Source organism: Fringilla coelebs, assembly GCF_963513975.1.
Source record: "Fringilla coelebs genome assembly, chromosome: 24".
In the NCBI taxonomy this organism is placed as follows: Eukaryota; Metazoa; Chordata; class Aves; order Passeriformes; family Fringillidae; genus Fringilla; species Fringilla coelebs.
The window spans coordinates 4,579,063-4,602,797 of record NC_140050.1 but is presented as its reverse complement, the minus strand read 5'-3'; the positions used below and the strand labels follow the sequence as shown (position 1 = coordinate 4,602,797).

At 42.7% G+C, this 23,735-nt stretch overlaps 1 protein-coding gene across 5 annotated transcripts in view; it reads left to right on the top strand.

Annotated features, from left to right (window-relative positions):
• The window catches only part of MYO9B (myosin IXB), a 43,549-nt gene that overhangs the window by 7,587 nt on the left and 12,227 nt on the right, over positions 1-23,735 (top strand). For 4 of the 5 annotated variants that reach the window (XM_084221225.1, XM_084221224.1, XM_084221227.1 and 1 more), the window contains exons 3-23: positions 456-1,349; positions 9,537-9,631; positions 10,887-10,949; positions 11,071-11,170; positions 11,310-11,410; positions 11,624-11,753; positions 12,210-12,299; positions 12,541-12,657; positions 12,943-13,077; positions 14,922-15,043; positions 15,611-15,752; positions 15,978-16,173; positions 17,674-17,749; positions 18,150-18,239; positions 20,447-20,486; positions 20,947-21,069; positions 21,500-21,580; positions 21,688-21,798; positions 22,565-22,687; positions 23,177-23,326; positions 23,452-23,621. In XM_084221225.1, coding sequence (XP_084077351.1) covers positions 513-1,349; positions 9,537-9,631; positions 10,887-10,949; positions 11,071-11,170; positions 11,310-11,410; positions 11,624-11,753; positions 12,210-12,299; positions 12,541-12,657; positions 12,943-13,077; positions 14,922-15,043; positions 15,611-15,752; positions 15,978-16,173; positions 17,674-17,749; positions 18,150-18,239; positions 20,447-20,486; positions 20,947-21,069; positions 21,500-21,580; positions 21,688-21,798; positions 22,565-22,687; positions 23,177-23,326; positions 23,452-23,621 — 3,092 coding nt within the window. In that variant the 5' untranslated portion in view covers positions 456-512. The remainder of the gene's footprint in view (positions 1-455; positions 1,350-9,536; positions 9,632-10,886; positions 10,950-11,070; positions 11,171-11,309; positions 11,411-11,623; positions 11,754-12,209; positions 12,300-12,540; positions 12,658-12,942; positions 13,078-14,921; positions 15,044-15,610; positions 15,753-15,977; positions 16,174-17,673; positions 17,750-18,149; positions 18,240-20,446; positions 20,487-20,946; positions 21,070-21,499; positions 21,581-21,687; positions 21,799-22,564; positions 22,688-23,176; positions 23,327-23,451; positions 23,622-23,735) is intronic. The other variant, XM_084221226.1, reaches the window with a different exon arrangement.

The window sequence follows — 23,735 nt, the reverse complement described above, 5'->3', positions numbered from 1 at the left end:
TTAGAAGTGACCTGACCCTGTTTCTGCCTCAGATTGCTGGTGCAGCTTTAAGGAAGAGTTTCTGTGGGAGGGTGGATAAATGTTTATGTGGACCAGGTCAAGGAAAGCATCTGGGCTGAAACTAACCTGGGGAAATAAGGAAGTTTTAGTTTGGACATTGATCCTGGTTTGTTTTGCATTGTTTATATGAATTCTTGTGTGCCATGACAGGGTGGAAGGGGTGGCATGGGAGTAGAAGGAAAAGTGAAAGCAGGCTGGGTGCTGTGGCAGCTCTGCTCTCCATAGGATATCCCAAACAGGCTGTTAGAAATAATATCACTGGTAGTAAGTTATTAAAGAACAAATGCCCTGTGTAATAACTGTATTCTCATCCTGCAGAAAATCACACCTTGCCCTAATACCTGTTGTACACACTTTTTAATACCTGATTTTTTTAATTTTTCTTTTTTTTTCAGACAATGGGCACTGCATATTAAGCAGGGGTGGAAGACTGAAGCCCATCTGGGGACAGAATGAGTTTAAAAGATGCTGACAGTGCAGTTTGCCAGGCAAAGGCAGCCTATAATCTTCATATTTACCCCCAACTCTCAACAGAAAGTGCTCCCTGCTGCAAAGTGACAGCAACTAAGGACAGTACGTCATCAGATGTCATCAAGGATGTGATTAACATCTTAAACTTGGATGTCTCCAAACATTATGTGCTCGTGGAGGTGAAAGAATCAGGTGGAGAAGAATGGGTACTCGACATCAACGATTCTCCCGTGCACAGGGTTTTGCTTTGGCCGCGGCGCGCTCAGGACGAGCACCCTCAGAAGGATGGGTACTACTTCCTGCTGCAGGAGAGGAACACTGATGGCTCCATCAAGTATGTGCACATGCAGCTGCTCTCCAAGGAGACGGATGCCCGGCGCTTGGTGGAGAGGGGTTTTCTGCCCTGGCACCAGGAGGACTTTGATGACCTTTGCAATCTGCCCAACCTGACCGAGACAACGCTCCTGGAGAATCTCAAGTGCCGCTTCCTGAAGCACAGAATCTACACTTATGCAGGAAGTATCCTGATTGCAATTAACCCCTTCAAGTTCCTGCCCATTTATAACCCCAAGTATGTCAAGATGTATGAGAACCATCAGCTTGGGAAGTTGGAGCCTCATATTTTTGCCATTGCTGATGTGGCCTATCACACAATGCTTAAAAAACATGTTAATCAGTGCATCGTTATATCAGGTGAAAGTGGGTCTGGGAAAACCCAAAGCACAAACTTCTTAATTCACTGCCTCACGGCACTGAGCCAGAAAGGGTACGCCAGTGGTGTGGAGAGAACCATTCTGGGAGCTGGACCAGTTCTGGAGGTAAATTCATGCTCAAGTTGCCTTCCATGCAAATTGTTTTTTAAAAACTTCAAATAGCTGCTGTTGAATGCCACTTCTGAGTCACCTACTTGGTTTAGGCTTAAAATGTCACTGGTTTAGGCTTGTCACTTGGTGTAGGTTTAAATGTCACTGGGCTGCAGTGGTGCTTGGCAGCGTTAGCCGACTGCTTCTGTTTGATTTTCCTTGTTGTGTTCACTTGACTTCCTGTTGCTTGTAATTTGTATATGACTTAACTTTGCACCACTGAACACCAATAATCTGAGGCAGAGGTTACCTGTGTTTTCCATCTGAAAGTTTTGATGGCATTTGAATCAAATAATAAACAAATTTTTCATACATATTGTTCCACTGAAGCATCAACTGCTTGGTGTGATCCTGCCTTTGTGTGTGAGCATTTTACTGAACTCACTTTTGGAGGGAGTTATTTCTACAGCTGTTTGTGGAAGAGAGAGCAACATTTTGAGTTGGGGAGAAAGTAGGAGTCTGTTTTGGCTTTTAGTTATTACAGCATTTCCAACAGAAAGCAAAACTAAACATGTGAGAAGGAGGGAGTACAGCTGGCCCTGTACTAGGTAATGTCAGGATAAACTTAAACTGATCTGTTAGGCCCTTTTACTCTCTTAAAGGAATAACCCCAGAAGTGTGGATGGATGAAATGCTCACCTATAACAAAATCTTCAACAGCAAAGAGCTTCAACACCATTATTGTCATTTTTAGGTTTAGTTTCAAATGTAGTAACTCCTTCATAAAAAATAGTTAAAGCTTTTCTTAAAGCTCTTCTGTAAAGAATGAGGAATATATGTAAGTTCTTTTTTGTGTTGCTTTCAGCTGCTTGAAAGAAGAAGTAAAATTGAGGCTTTTTGGTTGCTGGAGTTCAAGTTTGCAGTTCTAAACAGAAAACAGGAAGGGGGTCACAGTGGAAAGCCCTGCTTGATCAGCTGATCTCTCTGCCTTTGATAAATTTAAGTCTTTCATATCCTTGTCTACAAACCTGGTACAGCTGTGTCAAACCAGGCAGAGATTTAAGGTCCTGTTTGTCTGCTGAGTGACAAATGCAGGTATTCCTGGGCTCAGAACCAAAATTCATGACTTTGTTGGAGTCACAGGCTGTTGTGTGTAAAGCTGGGCATGCTCATAAAGAGATATTTGTGTTTCTCTATGCTAAGACTGGTTGTCTTAAGTACCACAATTTCTTCGGACTTCCACTGAGCATTTGGTAATACTTTTAATGAGAAAATAGTTTTTTGGAATTGAAGAGATGTTCATGTAAAATCAGTGTGCATCCAAAAGGTAGCCTTAGAACATAAGAGGTAAAATCCAGTTCTCCTGTTTTGATGCATCAGGGCTGATTCAGCTGACAGTGAAGCTTCCATGTTTCCCAATTGCAGTCACTAAGCATAATTTTAAAAAAAGTCAACTCTTGGTTCTGGGGAGGGATGCACAGAAAGCTTATGTTGCTTTGTGGAAGTTAAACTGGCTGCAGGCTGCTCTTAGAGCTGGTCACTTCTAAATCCATCCCTGGTGACTCATTTGGGGTTTTTACTGAAGGGAACTAAAGTGCTACAAGGGAGTTTTTCTTAAATGGATGTTTCTGGGGATTTTTTGCACAAATAATTTTAGTGTGCCCAGACTATTTGAGAATGCTCTGTTTAACTTTGAAGTTTTATTCTGAATCTTCATCAAATTTGAAAATGTGTTTTTGACTAAAAACTTCCATGATGTAGAACTGGGTTGCATTTTGGGTCAGAACTTCCTCATTTTAGTTATCTCTTATTTTTCTGCTACCTAAGTAAAATGGGGCTGTTTGTAGGCTGACCTTGTGTGAAAGTTCAGGGGGTTAAAGCAGCTGTTTCTAGCACACAGGGTTGAGCACAATTAGGGTGTTATGGAGGTGGATTTATGATTTTATCTTTTCATGCTTAGGGAACAGAAACATTTCTTACTGAATCCTGTTTCTGAGCTGGCTGATTAATCTGAGTTCAAATCTCTGAACAGTTTACAGATAAACTATTGCTAATGTTTTTGTTCCTTGATTACAATTTCTAGACTGAAGAATGGAGTTACAGCTGGACCATGAAAGATTTGATGTTAAATGTTGCTCGATGTTGCCTTGTCAAACATCTGAGAGATGAGAGCCCTGATGCTGAGACAATGGAGTTAAAAATTAACCACGGTATCAGCACAAGTGCTGTCACATGGGCTGGGAGAGGAGGGTGGTCATGGGGCAGCTCTGGCACTTCCTGCTCCATCCCAGCACCCATTTGAGCTGTTTAAAGCCTCCTCGTAGGGGACATCACAAGCAGAGACCAATTGCAATAATTCTGATTGTGTTTGGCACTGCTTGCAGCTTTCCAGAGAAAAAGGATCAGGAAGTGAGGCTGCTTCTCTGGCCAGTGGTGCCTAAAGCTGAGCTCTGTGCTGGTCCCAGTTGCCTCTCCTGTATAGGAATTGCTCTCACATTATGGTTTGTTGTTTTTTTCTTTGTTTTAATTTTATCTCCAGGCTAAGGGACATCATCTCCAGTTTCTTTAAAACTGGTGGGAAGATAAATATAAGCTCTGTTTTAAGATACTCCTAACGTTTTCAACCTTTTCTAAATTTAGTAATTAAAATACAGTTCCCTGACTTGAAGCTTTGTCTTCTTGTATTGACTAAGTTCAAGTAAATTATGATTGAAATCCTAAGAAAAAATTTACACTTGGGAACTATTTGGGTCAAATTTGGAATAGTGAATCAAACCTTGGGGAACTATTTTTTAGGTCAAATTTGGAATAATGAATCAAACCTTTGTTTATTTTATAGTCTCAAACAAGACAAACCTTTCCATACACACTGAAGAAGTTTCCAATAAATTTATATTTTCCTTTCATCAGGGAAAAATGGCTTAACTGCATGTTTCAGCTATAAAATGCACAGCATGCTATGTAAGACTCTGAATTTATTTTGGAAACTTAAAGTTCACTTATTCTTCAGGCCAGTTAATTTAGTAAAGTGGCAGAAAATTTAGTTAGGGGATAGGAACATGTGGTGAGAGAACAGAGGGAATGGAAGCTTTGTTTTCTGGCAGCAGAGCTTTCCTTGGCTCTCTGTTGTTAAGTTGTGACCCTCAGTGTCCCCTGTTTATTACAGAATTTCAGTTCCTTTGAGTGTGCTGAAAGTTCATTTCCCTCTGAAATGGGAGCTGAGAGGAGGTGAGACAGATGAAAATATTTGGGGTGTCATAATTCTTCATGTATTATTTTGAAAATCAGTGCTTATTCCCATCTGGATGTGTTCTGGTTTCTCAATCATGCTGAAGCAGTCTTTGGAAAGAATTAAGGCCAAATAAAATGGAAATTCCAACAGGAAGCTTTTATTAATTGGTCTTATAAAGAAGAATTATTATTGACACCATAATCAGGTGGGAGCAGATCAGATTTTCTAGAACTCACTAGATTTAAAAACTTCTAAAATTTAATCATAGCAAGTTTTATGCTTTAAAATTCTGTGGAGAAGAGCAGAGCAATTTGCTGCCAGCTCTGTTTCCCTCATGACAAGCCCACTGTGCTGGTGCCTTTGGGATGAGATGGGCTGGAGCTCAGTGGAGCTTCAGCTCTGGTTTTCATTTCTATTTACCATCAAAGAGATGCCTTGTGCAGGCTGACCTAGAACTGAGACCAGACAGAGCTAAAGAATAAAGCAGGGGTTTATTAAAATGCCTCAATGGATCCACCTTGGGCAGCACAAGAGCCCAGCCAGGGCTGCTCCCAAGATGAACCAAAATGGTCCCAAAATGGACAACAGGTCCCAGGGTCTGTCCCTGGGATCAGTTCTGCTCCATTTGCACCTTGCAGTTCATTGTCCCATCCCAGCCCCAGCCCCTGCAGTCCCACCCTGCTTGTTTTTCTCTCTCCAGCCCACGGGGTTTGTGCTCTTGGGCTGAGATTTGGATCATTTGTCCTTGGTGCCCAGCTGGAGCAGGAATTGTTTTGTCTCCCTGCTCTGAGCAGAGAGCTCACCATGCCCTGATATGAAGCCCAGACCCACCCACTGCTTTCACAGAATGAGAAAAATAGAAAATCTCAAACCTGCACCCACAAAGTGAACATGCACTTTGTGGGTGCAGCCTGCTGTGTTCCAGGGGAAGTGCTTGTTTTGAGGCCATGGTCTGCATGGTTTTGCTTTAAGAATCCTCATCAGAGGAGCAATGGAACTTCTTTTTCCATTTGCTTCCATGGCTCTGGTTTTTCTGGTAGAAATGTGGTGTTACCTGCTTTTCCCTGCTGCACACAACTCTTGGGGAAAAATCACCTTGTTCTTCATTCAGTCCTGCCAGGGGGATTGCTTGGAGTTCCCAGGACTTTCCCCAGCAGGAGGAGTTGCAGAATTTCCTGTTGGTGAGTTAATACTTCACAGCATGGTTGTAAGGACCACTTAAACCCAGCTCAGTTAAACCAAGCTCAGCTCTGAAGGAGTCCTTTCCTCTGCCAGGGTGGAATTGGAGTCTCCCCTGTCCTCCTGCCCCTTGGCAGCTGGGTCTGTGTGCAGGGCTGGTTCTGCCATGGAGCTGAGTGGTTTGCATCAAACTCCCAACAGCTTTTTCAGATTTTGGCAATTCTTATGAAACAATTCAATGAGATTTTTGTTGTGTTCTTGAGGTACATGCTGGGAGCATGTGTGTGGGGGTTGGGATTTTGTTGTTTTGTTTTTACTGGCTTTTTGGGTTTTTTTTAACAAATAAAAGGAGAATTTGGTGATTTTCTGCAAACTTTTATATCTCTCCCTGTTGTAAGAGATTTAAGTGTCAGGCTCCAGTTTCTGCCTTTTGCATTCCAAGGTAAGAGGATGGTTTGAATGACTTCCTGCCTCCCAGAATAGGCTGTCCCAGCTCTGATTCCTTCTACCATTGCTCTGCTATTTTTGACTCACCCTGTTTTATTCAGCTGGTGTCGTGCATTGCAGTGATTGAGTTTTAGTTTTTTGGTTTTGTCTTCTCATGGACTCACAAGGGAAAACAGTGAATGGGTTTGCTTATATAAAGGATTAATTATCTTTAGCTAAAATTTTCTTGTGGATTTATTTTGTACTCTTCAAAGTATTTTGAAGAATGTGGTAACAGTCATTAAAGTTAAATGTTACCAAAAAAAAAAAAAAAACCCACCCAGAATGTTTCCTGACTTGGAATGTTCTTTAAAAAGTTGTAGATGTTAAAGGCTCTTCTGAGGAAATGGGTACATGAAAACTTTCCTAAAAACTGTTAATATTAGATCAGCTTTTAAGAATTTTGCTGTGTGCTTTGACTAAATACCAGACACATGAGATCATAAGAGCCTTTAGTTTTAAACTGTATTCATTGCTTACATGAGTAATCACTAAGAAAAGTTTTTCAGGAAGCCTGAGTTATGGGATTTCTTAACTCTATAATGCCAAAAATATTTATTAATAAAAAACAATGTTGCAAATTTAGCTGTACTGTGATTTGGCTTCTTGGACATAGCTGGTGAACTGATAGTTCACTGGTGGCTTGTACTGGAAAACTTTATAAAAATGTTTTCTAGGATCATTGTGCAAGTTCATCACTCTGTAGCCTGGCAAAGTTCGCTGCAGCAGATTTCCCAAAGCCCAGAATGGGAAGTTGGATGGTGTTCTGCAGAGAGCAGGAGCTGAGCCACTGTCCTGGAGAGGAAGAGGGGTTTGATTTACTGACAGTTCACTGTGCTGATGTCACAGGACTTTCACTGCTGCTTTGGCAGCTGCAGGGAGCTGACCTGGATTTTATGCATCTATTAATATGCATATGCATGCCAAATGGGCTCTGAAAAAGGGAAATCTGGTGATACATTGGTGGATAAATACTGCAGAGAGATCTTGGTGGCTGGGCAACGCTTGCTTTGAAAAATCTGAGTGGGGATGCTGTTGGCACTGTGACATGTGTGGTGTGGTCTTGGAAAATGCAGAGCTGGAGCTCAGCCTCAGCCATCTGTGAGCACTTCTGGATCCAAATCCTTTCCCTGCTGAAGCCTGTTGATTTTTCTGGAGTTGCAGCAGAGTTACTCTGCACAGGAAAAGCTCCTTGAGCTTCTTCCTTCAGGTCAGGAATAACAGTTACCTGAAGAATGATGGACACTCTCCAGTGTATAGGAAGTTTTTCAAATCCTCTGAATGCTGATAGTGGTAGAAATCTGCTTGTGGGAGAGCTTGGAGAACCTGGTCTGGAATTAATGGCCCAAAAGTTCCACTGCAGCATTACTGAAACCTTTAAGGTACTTTGAAAAAAAAACCAAAAGCAGAAGAGAAGGGAAGGCTTGCAACATTCAGATAATGACAGTGCCAGTGTTTTCCATGGAAATTGCCCCTGTTTGGGTGTGTACACCATGGCTGGGTGCACACATTTGGGAAATGAATTTGTAGAAAAAGACATGTTGTCCCAGTAAGGAGTGAAGATAGAAGTTTTTAATAAAAACCACAACTCCTACCACTCTGAAGTTATCATAAAAAATCATCCAGCCCATTTAAATAAATCAATAACCTCTTGAACAGAAAAAATGGAATACTCTCAAAAAAATGACCCCTCATAAATCCTAATACAATGCATCTTTCGTAATTCTATTTCTCCAAAATATCTAATCTGTTTTACAAAACGGTCTTTAAAACTTATTTCAATTTCTCTCTCAACAATATCTGTCCTATTCCATAACATTTCTAAATCAACCTTTCTTACCTCAAAATTTACATACAGATAAAACTTCTGTCAAGTTCTAAACTTCTCTACCAATCCCTTTGCCAGCCAGCCCTGAGGTGGGTGCAGAGAACACACATCACTCACATCTGTGGTGCCCCGGATGTGGCAGGGAGTGTGTCTGTGTGTCTGTGTGTTTGGAGGAAGAGATTGCACAGCTCTCTGCACTCATTTCACACATCATTTCACAAGGCTTCTGTGCTAGGGAGGATTTCCTAATAGAGGACGTCACAGCTTGGAGCTTTCAGAGGAAATAGCTCTGCCAAGAGATGCTGGGGCAGTCTACCCCGAGCAGTGTTTGCATTTTGGGGAGGTTTTTTTCTTTAGGTGCTGGCTGGTAGAAGGGTGACAAGCTTCCCTTGCCTTGGAACACAAGGCTAAGAGTTGATTAAGACATTCCCAGTAATTAATGGTACTGGACTTTCACATGTAATGAGTTTCCTTTGTAGTTCAGTGTGGCTCATGCAGGGATTTTGTGTGATGTGTGCATTAGCAGCTGTCAGAGGACTCATGATCTGATAGAGGAATTAGAAATGTACAGTTAAGATTTGTGCCATATCTATTTTTTCTTTCCTAGCAGCTCATCATAAAACTCCCATTTTTCAGTATTGTGCAGCAGAGTAGCTGCCCAATGAGTTGTTCTGTAAACCAACATTTTTCTGTTTGTCCTTTTTGTGTTTTTTGAATGCATGACTTTGAAAATTCCTTTGAAAATTTCTTCTCTTTAAAAAAAAAAAAAGTTGTGTTTACTGTGAATTTTTTTTCTCTGGTAGAAACACATGGTGAAATAGGTTGTGGTTTGTGACTTTTGTGTGGAGGAGGGGATTTCATGTGGTTTTGCTGTCCTCACCCTGCTGAATTTCTTATCTGAGATCCTAATTCTTATTGCTTGAGGCTGATTTGCACTACCAGTGTGGTTACCAGTGGTCCTTTTCCTGTTTTCTGAATATACAACTTGGAAAATTCCTGGGCTAACTTCACAAATGAAATATTAATGTTCTGTCTCCCTTGAAGAAAATTTGTGTTTAGTGTGAATTTTCTTCCGTGGTGGAATATGTTGTAGTTTGTGACTTTTATATGGAAGGGGTGATTTCATGGTGGTTGTGCTGTCTTCACCCTGCTGAATTTCTTCTCTAATTGTTATTGCTTGAGGCTGATTTGCACTCTCTACCTGTGGTTATCTCCCCTGTACTCCTGAAAATACCTGAGAGTGTTCTTCCCTTCCCTCAGTCCCACCAGTATTACTGCAGGGGTGAAATAATCAACACAAACAGTTCTGTGAGGAGCATGAGGGCTTCCTAGGCTGCCTTTTTACTGTTTGAGTGCTGCAATTCCCCAATATATTCTGGAAGCCAACAGGAATTTGAACAATGAACAGAAGAGCTTGGGAACTGTGCATTGACATATTCAGTTTGATTGAAAATTAACTCATTTTGCTTTATTGCAGGCATTTGGAAATGCAAAAACAGCACATAACAATAACTCCAGTCGTTTTGGGAAGTTCATTCAAGTCAACTATTTAGAGAATGGGATTGTCAGGGGGTAAGTACAGGGTGAGCTGATTCTGGGGGTGATCTCTGTGCTTTTAGGAACTGGGAAGCCTCTGTTGGACATAAAATGCTGCCTTGTTGAAGCTCTGCTCATATGAAAATAGCTTGGTGCTGTGGAGTTTAAAATTCTGTGAACTGAGCTGTGTGGAATTGTCAGGTGATGCTCAATATTCTGACTTTGCTGTACAGCTTGCTCATGTTAAGGATCTGCTGCTGTTTCTTTACCTTCATGGGAAATGGAAGCTTTTGCATAACACCCCCTGCCCTCTCCATTTTGTATTTAAAAACAGAAGATCTGAATTCTTGAGAGGAGTGGAGAGAAGTGAAATAGATTTGAGGAAGCCATTTTAAAGAAACAGTTTAAACATCAGCTAGAGAGAGAAAGAAAGCTATAAAATTACTTAACCAAATGTGTGTGCTTATATTTGAAGGTCTTAAAACATTTAATGCCTACATTTGCTGGTTCTGAGGGACTATGGAGTGTCATGAGCAATCCCTGACCTTGATGCTCCAGTGTTTCTTTTCTTTGGATTTCTTCTCATTTGCAATAACTTGAGTGGCTGGGAACTCTTTGCCACATGTGCCTTGAGTGTTATTCTGAATAAATTTAACATATTTTCAGACCCAGTCACACTAGCTCAGGAGATTGGTGCAATTTGAATACACTTGTTTTGTCTTCAGCCTGAGGAAAAGGTGCTCAAACTTTCTCCTCAATCATTGTGCCCCTTGTCAAGGACTTGGAATTATTGTTTAGGTTACTTTGTCACCCTGTAGGGGGTTTGCTTGCTGCCTTCCATTCTGGGCTGATGTCTTCACTGACATAAAAATCCAGCAGATTTATTGGGATGAGAACCAGGCAGATATCTGGGATATTTTTGGGGTCTTGCCTTGGCCTGCCTTGTCACATAAGTGTTAATCACTCAGGATAGCACATTGTTACCACTCGGTGGGTCTTGTTTCTGGTGGCAATTTTCATCAGCACTTTCCTTGCTTGGTCTGCCTGTTCTAAGTTATCTGCACTAAACCCAAGCACTGCAGAGAGGTGTTCCTTGGGTATTTCTTTGTTCCAGTCACACTATAGAGCTACTGAAATTCTTGGTTTAGATTTAAAGTAGTGTCTGAGCTCTTTCCTTGCACATAATAATGCAGATCTCAGTATTTGAACTCTCTTGGCAATTGCTGTCTGATGTTTTCTGAGGTCTTTTCTTTTTGCCCTGATGCTTATTTCATTTTCTGTGGCTCCTTAGGGCTGTGGTTGAAAAATATCTGCTTGAAAAATCTCGTCTGGTTTCTCAAGAAAAAGATGAAAGGTAAGAGAGAAGTACAGTTTTCCAAGAGAATTAAAATCAATTCTGTTTAAGAGCATTTGAATTATATAGACAAAAAGAAAATCCACTATATTTTCATGAGAGAAATGCATTGACTTTGCAGGAACTACCATGTGTTTTATTATTTGCTACTTGGAGTCAATGAGGAAGAGCGTAAAGAGTTTCACCTCAAGCAACCTGAAGATTATTTCTACCTCAACCAGGTAATCTGTGATTTACCAATGCATTGATAAGGGCTGTCTGTGTGTTGGTCAAAGATGAAAGGAAGGAGAATAGATTGTGCTGGGCTTTTTGTGATGTTTGGGTTTCACTCTTTGCCTTTTTTTGGATTTCTCTTTGCAGCATAACTTGAAAATTGAAGATGGGGAAGATCTCCGACATGAATTTGAGAGATTAAAACAAGCCATGGAGATGGTTGGCTTCCTTTCAGCAACAAAGAAACAGTAAGTGCAGTTCTGTTAGCTTTTCTTACTGGCAGCTACTGCTCATGGGTTATTGCAGTGAGCAGTTGGGATCAAAGGATTCTGTAGGGAACGAGGAGAGCTGAGTGTTTGAGAGCTTACAGACTAATTCTTGAGGCAGAATTAGGTCTGCTAACCTGTCAGAATGAACTCTCTTAAGAAAAATTCTGACATAATTCAATTTTTCTTCCTTAGGATCTTTTCAATACTTTCAGCTATTCTGTATTTGGGCAATGTCACATACAAGAAGAAAGCCACAGGTCGGGATGAAGGGTTGGACGTGGGACCTCCTGAAGTGTTGGACATTCTTTCCCAGCTGTTGAAAGTAGAGTATTTCTCTTTGGCATTAATGTGTGATACACCTTTTTGTCATGTTCTACCTCAGCATGTCACTCAGCTGTCCCAATTGCTGTGTCTAAATCTCCTTTGTGATCCACCAAATTGATCCTGTGGGAGGGGAAACGTGAAATTAGTGAGATTATTTGGGTTAGAGATGGAACATAACCTGCAGCATGGAAACAGAATCTGTTGACTCACCAATCACAGAGATGAGCAAGAATAGATTCAGTGTAGGTGTGTTCTTTGCCACCACAGGGAAACATCTGAATGAATGTAAACATGCTAATTTGAACAGGTTGTAGGACTTGTAAAGCTACTGATGGATGATAAATGTGGCTGTTGTCAAAGAGCTTCTCTGGAGAAGTTGTATGTCCACTGCTGCAGTCACTTAACTCATTCTGGAGCTTGGTGGTGACAGCAGCTCTTGTCTCTTGTTTTGAAGGTTAAACGGGAAATCCTGGTAGAAGTGCTAACAAAGAGAAAAACTGTGACTGCTAATGATAAGCTTATTTTGCCATATAGTCTCAATGAGGTGAGTAAAAGAGCACTTGCAGAGGGATTTTAAATAACTGAAACTTCCTTTTTTGGACTAAAGAAGTTTTTGTGGTACACTCTTGCATTCTGTGAGGAGTGGCTGGAAAGTGAGAAGTTTGATTTAAAGGCAAATTGTGGTTTTATTTATCTCTGCTGGGGTTGTAACCTGTGAGCGACCCTGGTTTGAAACTGAAATGATTATTTTTTAAACAAAGTTCTGAAGATTGTTTGATCTGCAGGCAATAACAGCTCGTGATTCCATGGCCAAGTCCTTGTACAGTGCTCTGTTTGACTGGATTGTTCTGAGAATCAATCATGCACTCCTCAACAAGAAGGACATGGAGGAATCTGTCACAGTAAGTTCCTCACAAAACCAAGTCCTTGCAGGCACTTGTGTGTTTGGACCTAACAGTCAATCCTAGAGATGCTATGTTGTGATATCTGGGATGAATTTTGATACTTCTCAAGCCTGTGGTAAATTTCCTGGTGATATTTAATCATCTCTGTTTTCACAGTAGGCAGAACTATTAAATATTTAAAATCTTTCAGCACAGACTGCAGTGCTTTCTGGACTGTTTATCTGTTGGGGGTTGAGGCACTGTATGACAGATTGGTAACTGGATTTCCACATCTTCTTTTAGTGTCTGTCCATTGGTGTACTTGATATTTTTGGATTTGAAGATTTTGAAACCAACAGTTTCGAGCAGTTCTGTATAAATTATGCAAATGAGCAACTTCAGTATTATTTCAATCAGCACATTTTCAAATTGGAGCAGGTAAGAAATGAGAGTGGCTAAAGGGAAACCTGTTTTTATCAAGTGTTTGTGTATCATGCAAACCTTGGCCTTTACTCTGCAAAACCCCATGGCATAATTGCTTGAATATTTCTGAAAGTCTTTACTTTTAAAATTTCTTTTTTCATTACTGTGGCTTGATCTTGTACTAACAGGGTCTTTCTTCAGAGGGCTGGCACTAAGTTTCTGCTTGACTGCAAAAACTAAGATAACATTCAGGTGATCCCAGACAGAAGTCAGCTAAAACTGTGAACTTTGGTATTGCAAGTCTGTAGGTGAGGGGTTGGATTTGGGTGGTTTTGTTTAAATGGTTGGGAAACAGCTTCTCTTATTTTTCTCAGTCTGTGAGTGTTTAATAACCAGTCTTTGCTGCTTCTCCCACCCAACTGCATGTAGGGGACACAGCTGTGGTCCTGGCAGTGCTTCTGAAGCCCTGCTGTTCCTGGCATGTGTTGATTGACTGGTTTGCAGGTGGTGTCACCTGACAGAGCACTCTGAGTGCTGCAGGAGCCAGCAGATCCTGTACCTGGCCTGGGTTTTGGAGGGGATTTTTGCTCCAGACTTGGTTTTTTTCTGCTTTGTGCAGAAGTGTGGTTCTCAGGTCACTGCTGAAAAGAGTCATTCTCTAGTATGTGGTACTTTGTCAACAACTTTAGGCAAGCATTTTAAAGAAAATAAAATTACCTAACATCCAAACTTGGTGTGTAAACATGATGCTGAGGTCCCTGTTTTGTAACTTAGGACAGAATTGGCTATCCAGGCTGGCCAGAGTAAATAGTTACATTGTCTTCTCTTTTTTTTACCAATGCCATTTTTCCAAATAAGCTTAATCCTTGAATGACCCATTTCCTGTATCTCTTGCAGCCTGAGGGCCCTCAGGGAGATCTCTATATCTTTTTAAATAAAGGCTTTTTTGTCTGTGGAAAATGGCATTTCAGTCTGTAACACGGTGTGCACTGTGCTGGGCAGACTGAATTCCACCTACTTAAAAATAATGCATTTATCATCATCATCATCATCCAGACCATGAGAGGTGCTCTTTGTCCTTTGTTAAACATAAAACTTATTTAATTTTCTGTGTGATTCTTATTTTTACTTTATCATTTTTTTACTTTTTTACCTTATCATTAGCTTTTTCCTGTGGGTATTTACAGCATTAAGAAAATCAGGTATTTTGCCTCTGTATCTTAGTGGAAAGCTTGTCTTGTCAAGCATTTGAGGGATTGTAACTTCAGCAGGAGAGCTTCAAGTTCTCTTGTCAGGGAGCTCCAAATGTTCTGAGCCTAAGCAATATCCATTGCTTCCTGAGGAAATTCTGGTGCTGATGCTGTGCAGGCCTTAACTGCCTGTTTTGAAACTTCTGTTATTTTCTCTGACTGTGCAATATGAAAATTCTGGAACTTGATATTTAACTGCTCTCATTTCCCATATTACTAAAACTATAGAAGAGCAAATAGGCTTGAACTCCTTTGTGTGTGCCCAGTTTTGCTGGAGTGCTGAGGATGTAATGTCTGACTCCAGGGTCCTGGGCTGCTGATTGCTGGGAAGGCAGAGCACAGCAGAACATTCCTTTCACAGCTTTGGTTTTGAAATAGTTTTACCCCAAACAGACCCTGCTGAGTGACGTGCCTGAGGACCTTTGATCTGTGCCACTGTGCCTGTTCTTCTGTTCTTATTTATAAATTCTCCTTATTTTTGTCTCTGCTGCCTGAACTAACAAACTCCACTTGCTGTGGCTGTCCAAGGCTGTGTTTTAAGCACTTAAACCACAGGACATCAAAGGTCAGGGCACTGTACTGACAAGGGAATTTTCTTGAGCCACACAGGAGGAATATAAGAGTGAAGGGATCACTTGGCACAATATTGACTATACTGATAATGTGGCCTGCATTCACTTAATCAGCAAGAAGCCCACTGGCCTCTTCTATCTTCTGGATGAAGAAAGCAAGTAAGCAACAAACATCTGCAAAAACATGTGGCAGGGAGGAGGGAAGGACTGTGAAAGAACAGAAATACAGCACTGCAAAAAGGAGGGGAATGTTGTGGGAAGCAAAGTGTTATTTATGACTATGATTTACAGTGGAATTTGCTTCTAATGACTCCAGTATGGTGGTGAAATACATTGATGCTAAAACTGAACATTGGCTTATGCAAACTGAGGAACTTCCATGTTTGTGGTTTACCATGGAACTGCAGTTAAAGTAGAATGCATGTCTGTAAGTCTCTGGAGCATTAAGTAGCAAGTGTGGTAAACAGTTAATGTGGTGCAAACTAAATTTGGCTGGTAAAGTGGGAGGGAACATTGATGTACACTTGAAACCTCAGAATATTCTGCTATGTGTGGAGCTGCTTGGTTTGGGTCCAGAAGCTGAGCCCACCTTTAAAATTCAAAGCAGGTGTAGAGATCTTGGACAATTAATAATTTCCACAAGCAACGATAGGTGTTCATTCTGTCACCCTAATAAACACACCTGTGTTTGAGAAATAGCTGACCTCTTTTGTCTTGTATTCCCAGTTTTCCACATGCCACCAACCAAACTCTACTGGCCAAATTCAAACAGCAGCATGAGGAGAACAAGTTTTTTGTCGGAACCCCAGTGATGGAGCCTGCTTTTATCATTCGCCACTTTGCTGGCAAAGTGAAATACCAGATCAAAGTACGTGGTAGATCTGATGGGCACAAAAAAAATTTCCTTGTCTTTCTGGGAGTTTTTTGTCAGGATATAGAAAATGTGCTGGATCAGAAGGGTTCTCAGAGGGACTTTGGGTTTGTTTTTTGGAGGGTGGTGGTGGTGACTGGACGGTAACCCTGACCGTTACTCTGAATAAACAAACCAGGGAGCTTCTGCGAGATGTTGTGGTTCCATGCGCTTGTTTTGCAGGATTTCAGGGAGAAGAACATGGATTACATGAGACCCGACATCGTGGCTCTGCTGCGCAGCAGCGACAGCGCCTTCGTGCGGGAGCTGATCGGGATGGACCCGGTGGCCGTGTTCCGCTGGGCCGTGCTGCGCGCCGCCATCCGCGCCATGGCCGTGTTCGCACAGGCGGGCCGCGAGCGGGCACAGAAAACCGCAGGTGCGGCTGGGGAACGGCGGGGTGGGACGGGGAAGGGCAGGGATGGAGCGGGGATCGGCGGGGATGGAGCGGGGAACAGCGGGGATGGAGCGGGGATCAGCGGGGATGGACCGGGGATCAGCGGGGATGGACCGGGGAACGGCAGGGATGGGGCTGGGGAACGGCAGGGATGGGGCTGGGGAACGGCAGGGATGGGGCTGGGGAACGGCAGGGATGGGGCTGGGGAACGGCAGGGATGGGGCTGGGGAACAGGAGGGATGGAGCGGGGAACGGCGGGGGTGGGACGGGGAGCAGCAGGGATGGAGCAGGGAACAACGGGAATGGACTGTGGAACAGCAGGGATGGAGCGGGGAACAGTAGGGATGGACTAGGGAACGGCGGGGTGGGACGGGGAGCGGCAGGGATGGACCAGAGAACAGCAGGTGGGGCTGGGCAATGGGAGGGGTGGACCGGGAAAGGGCAGGGATGTACCGGGGAACAGGAGGTGGGCCTCGGGAAAGAGGAGGGGTGGGATTAGGGAGCATCAGGGAGGGACCGGGGAAGGGCAGGGATGGAATAGGAGACAGCAGGTGGGGCTGGGGAATGGGAGGGGGGGACCAGGGTATGGCAGGTGGGATTAGGGAGCAGCAGGGATGGACTGGGGAAGGGCAGGGATGGAACAGGAAATGGCAGGTAGGGTTAGGGGACAACAGGGATGGACCAGGGAAGGGCAGGTGGGGCTGGGGAAGGGCAGGGATGGACCAGGGAATGGCAGGTGGGGCTGGGGAAGGGCAGGGATGGACCAGGGAAGGGCAGGGATGGACCAGGGAACAGCAGGTGGGATTAGGGAACAGCAGGGGTAGACCAGGGAATGGCAGGTGGGGCTGGGGAAAGGCAGGGATGGAATGGGAAACAGCAGGTAGGGCACTGGAAAGTGCAGGTACAGAATGGGAAAGTGCAGGTAGGGCTGGGAATGTGCAAGTAGGGCTGGGAAAGTGCAGGTATGGCACAGAAAACCGCTCTGAAAATGCTTAATACTCTACAATTGCTCTGCTGGCAAAATGAGTTTGTGGCAAAACTTCATCAGCCAGACACCATCTTTGGTGCTGAAGGTAAACTGAGTGTGGAAATGGTTTAATATTCATAATGGAGGAGATTGTCACTGTTCTTACCAGAGGTCATTCAGCTTTCCTCCTCCAGTCAGTGCATTTCCAGCAGTCTGAGACACACTTGAAGGCCTCTTTGTGAAAATTGGAGGTGCTAGTTCTGGTATTCTGATCTTATCACTAGTTTTGATCCTCTTAGGTCTCTGTGAAGGAACAGTTGCTATTCAGGATTAATTTTGAGCAGCTGTGGCTTCCTGCTGAACTGCAGGTTGAATTGTGGCTTGATAAAAGACTAGATAAAAAACTGCACAGTATCTATCCCTTGGATGGATACTTGCTCAAGTTGGTGGTTTTGGGGGTTTTTTTGCCTGCTCATATCTTTGTCAAAATGCAGTTTTTGGTTATTTCCTAACAGGAGTGGTACGTCAAGGACCCAGAGTTCCCCTTGGAGAACTCCAGAGATCCAACACGTCGGTAGAAAAAGTTTATCGGTGAGAAACACGTCCTTAACTCTGCAGGGAACAGCTGAACTGCTGAGCTGGATTTTCATAGATCTGATCTCAACTAGATCTTTCCACAAGGAAAGCAAGCTTTATTTCTTCTGTCTTGTTTGTTTTCTTTGGCCTTTTTAATACCATCAAAACAACACTCTAGCTTATTTTATGTGAGACCCGATGCCACCACATGTTGGGGACAGCCTCAGTTCCATTTACCACTGGGTTTTTGAGTTCTCTGTGGTTGCTTGTGCAGCTTTTAGCTTTGTGTGCTCCTCTGCAGCCAGTCTGGGTCACTGAAGGGGGCAGAGGCAGGGCCAGTAGTACAGAACTGTGTCTCTGTAGGGAGATTTGCCTTTCTGTGGATATTTAGGCTTTGTACATGTTCCTTTTGCAGCCACTCAGTGCTCGATTTCTCATTTGATTGTTCTGAGGATTTCGATATAAATGCTTTTCAAGACATCATTTCTTTTTGTGAGAACAAGAAGTAAGTAGCAAAAGGCCTGAACTCCCAGGCCAGGGAGGCACATTTCCAGGACACAGTGACTTTCTCAGTGTGCTCTGGGTAACAGTGAAGCCATGGAGCACTTAAAGTAGTGACTTCATGCTGCTTCTTAATTACTGCATCCTAACAGCTCTGTCACTTGGGGAGACAAAGAACTAAATATCCAATTTGTCTGAAAGGATTGGTCACAGCTTACCAGATCTGTTTCCTTGAGATATCTTAAATCTTGATATTCAGAAAAGTTCAGAATACCCAGGGAAGCCACACCCTGTGTAATGATGTTGCTGCCTCTGTGGTCAGCTCAGAAAGGGGAGATCACCTAAGAGTCAGAAGTGATTCTTACACTTCTGTTATTTTTGGTTTGTGCCTCTCTGGAGAGTAAAGAAGGTAAGTTCTGTGCCAGGACACAGCATTTCACAAGAGCACAGTGCATGCTTGAAGGATGGAACATGCCGTGAATTAAGGACCATCCCAGGCTTACTTTGAAAAGCTAAACTTGAATAGGTTTGAAATGGAAATGAAACCCAAAATTTCTTCAAGTGTCCCTCTAACAGCTTTTTTATTTATACTTAGTTTTCTGATGTAAGTTAGTTTAAGTAGCCTCATTTTAGTAGTCAAATCTCTCTGTAAAAATGTTTACTCTTGGTTATATAGAAGCTTATATCTACCTGAAAAAGTTCCTTGTCTTAACCAGGAGTTACCTGCTCATTAAGTGCATTTTGTTAAACTTCCCTCCATTTTCTGAATTGATGGCTCAAGAATTTACATTAAAAGCTAGAATCAGAGAGTAAGTTGAGTATGAGACTCTGGCAATTAATTTTAGAGCGCTGACAGAATAGAAAGTGCTGACTTGTCATCAAAATCATTCATGTTTAGGAAAAAGTAGCCTGGGATTGACCTGCTGCATTTTAGAGCACACTGTGGTGATGGAACCTTTTGGGGTTTTAACTCCTTTTTCCCCCTCTCTCACGGCTGTGTATCTCTGTTTGGCCCCTGTGTTTTGCTGTGGATCATTTTAGAGACATGCATGAACAAATCATCGCCAGTATTAAAGGACTGCCCTGGCAGGGTGATGATCCCTGTGAGCTGCTTCGGTCCCTCAGTCAGCTTCAACACCGCTCCCACCTCCTGTGAGTGCTCTGGCTATTGCTTTGAAAGTGCAACAAGAACCAGGCAGTTACTCCAGTCCCTAAACATGATGCTTGTCCCAAATTTTTCTTTTGAAAAACACTACACAAGACCATTAAAAATAAAACATCCCTTCTGCAAATAGGCTGTAGAGAGCACCTTGTTACTTCATTGCATTAGCTGAAAGTTAAGCCTACTTCTCATGTGAATTTGCTTTAAAAACCCCAACTATGTAGTATGAGCTTGTTCTTGCAAAATATTCAGTAGTGAGATCTCCCACAAGGTGTGACAAATGTTTCCTGAGATTCAGGATGCTGGTGCTTGATGTATTCCTGGGTTTAGAGTCTTTACAGCTGCAGTTCTGTGCGTGTGTAAGGAAATTAATCTCTGCTCTGCTGTTTAATAATAAATGTGAACTGTGTGGCTCAGAGCAGAAAGCTGCCCTATATCACAGAGTAAATATGCTTAGGAACCAGCAGGATGTGAGCTGCAGCCTTATTTCTGAGAACTTGCACTGCTTCACCTCCTGTGTGTGGTTGAGAGCTGTGCCTGAGGTGTGTGTCCTGCTCGCTGAGGTGTGTGTCCTGCTCAGACATCCCCGAGTTCCTGGTGCTGGGACATGCATTGTCCTTGGGTGCTTCCACAGAGCTTCTGGTGCCAGCAGCTGTAACTTCTGAATTGAGCACTTTTATTTGCTAGTGCCTTGTTTTCTAGTGAGTTTAATGACCATACAGTTGCTAAAGAGAGTAATTCACTCTAGAGTAGCCTGTCCAGCAATGCAGTTGTGAATAGCTTTAACTTCAGAGGTAATGTTTCACTTTTGAAAGCTTCCAATACCTACAGAGTTTATTAAGAAAAATAAATTGTTCTTGTTGCAGAGCAGTTTACACTTCTTGCATTGATCACTTGTAAGAGATATGCATGAACACACCCTGGTGCTATTGTGCTCATTTTCTTCTGTCCTTTACCTTGCCTCATAAATTATTCCAACTTATGGCTTGCTGAAATAATCAAAACTCATGTGCATTTTTTTCCTTAAATTATCTTTAATATTTTCACAGGAAAAGTAAAGGTGTCAAGCAAAAGCAGATCATTCCCAAGGTAATCAGAAAATATAGATTTCTCTTTGGTATGGGCTTTTTTGCACTGTGAATTTCATTTTGATTGACAGAACTCACTTCAGTACCGTTTTATAATGTAGGAAAGTTGTGTTATTTATCCTGACAAGCTAAAAAATAGGTGAACGTTCTCTTGAATAAGAATTATTTAATTAGACAGATATGAAGATGCCATGAGTGTATGAAGTCACTTCCAAGTCAGGGAAGGCAAATGCAGTGATTATGTGATTCCCCTTGTTCACCTTACACTCTTGGGGCAGGGCAGTAGAACAGTTTCACTCTTAAGAAATGTTTTGGCCCAAAATAGAAATAATCACGAAATATAACATGCCATTGAATGTGGAACTCTGGGTAGCTGGTTTCATTCTGACTCATTTCAGACAAAATATTTCCCTTTTAGTTGAAAGACTTGAACTTTGTTGATTATGAAAACTTTTTTGTAGAACTTGCTGGATTCCAAATCTCTGAAGCTCATCATGAGCATGACTCTGCACGATCGGACTACAAAGTCCCTTTTGCACTTGCACAAGAAGAAGAAACCCCCAAGTATAAGTGCCCAGTTCCAGGTAGGTGACACACCTCAGGGAACAGCCCCTCCCGGGCTGATCTAGGCTGCTCTTGCTTGGAAAACCAAGTGGGTTTTATTCTTGAGGTTTTTTTGAGGTGAGGTTTATTGCTTGAATAAAGTCAGAGTACATTTTGAGATGCCATTTATGCCATGAATGTGTCAGTTCTCTGTACTGATCATCCTTGTATACAGATCTAGGGCCACTGTAAGAGCATGCTCAAACCCTGCTTGAAAGTGTCTTGAGAAAAACTAAAAGCAAATACCAAATACAGGGATGTACTGAGCAATATGGGAGAATCTGTTTAGATTTTGTCATGAGACCTGAAACAACCTGATTCCTGAGGCAGAAGCCATCCTGCTGTCAAACACCAAATCACCATCAAAATGCTGATACCTGAAGAAAAACTTTTGTGACTGTTTCATTTCAGACTTCACTTAACAAGTTGCTGGAGACCCTGGGCAGAGCTGAGCCATTCTTCATCCGCTGCATCCGCTCCAATGCAGAGAAGGTGAGGTGCCTCAGAGCTGAGCTGTGTGCTGAGATCCAGGGCTCCAGCCTTGGATTCTCTATTTCTGCTCAGGCTCTCACTGGCTCTTTTCTGCTGGTCTTTCACAGAAGGAGATGCTCTTTGATGAGAGCTTGGTGCTGCAGCAGTTACGGTACACAGGCATGCTGGAGACTGTGCGGATCAGGAGGTCTGGCTACAGTGCCAAATACACATTCCAGGTACATGGAAGTGGGTTGTGCTTTCAGGAATATCTGCTCTCTTTAGAAAACACCTCTTGTGTTGTTTTGTGGAGAAGATCAAAAACTTTACAACTGTATCTATCTCCCTCTGTCTCCCCCCCTTATCTCTGTCCTTTTCTGAAGCAGTTTCTCTGAGCCTAGACTTTTTGCAAGAACAAGCAGTCAAGCTAAATAGCTATGTTTTCAAACTAAAGACTTAAAGATGTACATTTCACTTAAATCAAAATGGATTTCTACCTTGGAAAATTTCTATTCTGTCTCAGTGTGTCTCTTCATACAAGGCTCACTTGGGGTGAGCTGGAAACGGGCACTGTGGTTTTGAGGGAGCCTGTGTGGTAAAAAGTGATGGTTACACTGCAGTGGGTTTGCCAGTTCCATCCTCCTGGCCGTGTGAAGAAAAACATTCTGAGTGCAGTCAGTGCTGCACAGTGCTCATTTTCAACACAGTGTGCACTGCATTCTTTGTGCAGTCAGTCCTGCACAGTGCTGTCTAATGTGGGAATTAGTTTTCTGTAAAAACTTCTGTGTAGGTTTAAAGATCACATCCAGGTGATCTTTCCCATTAACAGAGGCTGACTGTAGCCTGCATCTTACATGGAGAAATAGCTCCGTTTGTAGTGAGAGGTAAGTATTTTCAGATCCTTGTAGCTTACGTGTCTTAAATAGATTTCTATTTTAGAGCTTAAACTCCAAACTTGGGAGTTGCCTTCTAACTTTGGTCTCTTGTTGTCTCTGCTTTTTACAGGAATTCATCGACCAGTTTCAGGTGTTACTGCCCAAAAATGCCAAAGCCTCCAAAGAAGACATTTGTGCTTATTTGAATAAACTAAAACTGAATGAAAACTACTATCAAATAGGGAAGACCAAGGTCTGTGAATCTTTCTGTAAGGCTGTAAGAACCACTGCTGTACACTGCAAAATTCAGTGCAGTTCATTTACAAGTGTTACTCTTCTCTGCTTTTTGTACCTAAATTGGCTATTTTAACTCTTGCAAGTGGTGACACAGAGGTTATACTTGACCCTTTGGTTTTGATACCGGCTGGTTTCTTGACTACAGTACAAATCCATGTTATATAGGTAGTTTGGGAAGTTGTTGTTATTGGCATTTGTCAAATAGATCAATGTTTACACTTTAGAAGGGTTCTGTGATTTGAAGGCTGTAAGGACAGGTGTAAGTTTTAGAATCCAAACTCTGAAATTTAAAAGGATTTTTATCTTTTGGGCAAGCTGTCAGCTAGTAAAGTTCTGTGCAGTGGTACCAAACCATTACCTTATCTGTTATCTTATTATAGCTCTAGTGGGGGGCTGAAAGGCTCCTGTTAACCGCTTCTTGATGAACTTTTCTTTAACTGAACAGGTTTTTATGAAAGAGGCTGAACGGCAGATACTACAGGATACACTACACAAAGAAGTGATCAGGAAAATCATCCTCCTTCAGAGCTGGCTCAGGATGGTTTTGGAAAGAAGACGTTTTCTCAGGATGCAGCAGGCAGCCGTTGTTTTACAGGTATCTCTGAGAACTGCCAATGACTGTTGTTATTTTCCTAACAAACAAACAAACAAACCAACCCTGTCATGGAACACTCCCCACCCTGAGGCAGCCCTCGCTCAGTTCAGAACCTCCCTTCGCAGGCGTGCTGGCGCTCCCGCCGTGTCAGGGTGGCTCTGCAGAGGAGCACAGAGGCTGCCATCGAGATCCAGGCGGCCTGGAGGGGGCACCAGCAGCGGAAACGCTTCCTGCAGTTCAGGAGGAAACTTTGTCTCCTGCAGGCCCTGGTCAGGGGGCACCTGCAGAGGAAGAGGTAAAGGGAAGGAGCAACGTGCATGAAAACATCCATTTAATCACCTGGCTTCACCTGCCAAGCTCAGTTTGTGTGGTGGGGTGACTCAGTGAACAACTTAGTAAATTGTTGCCC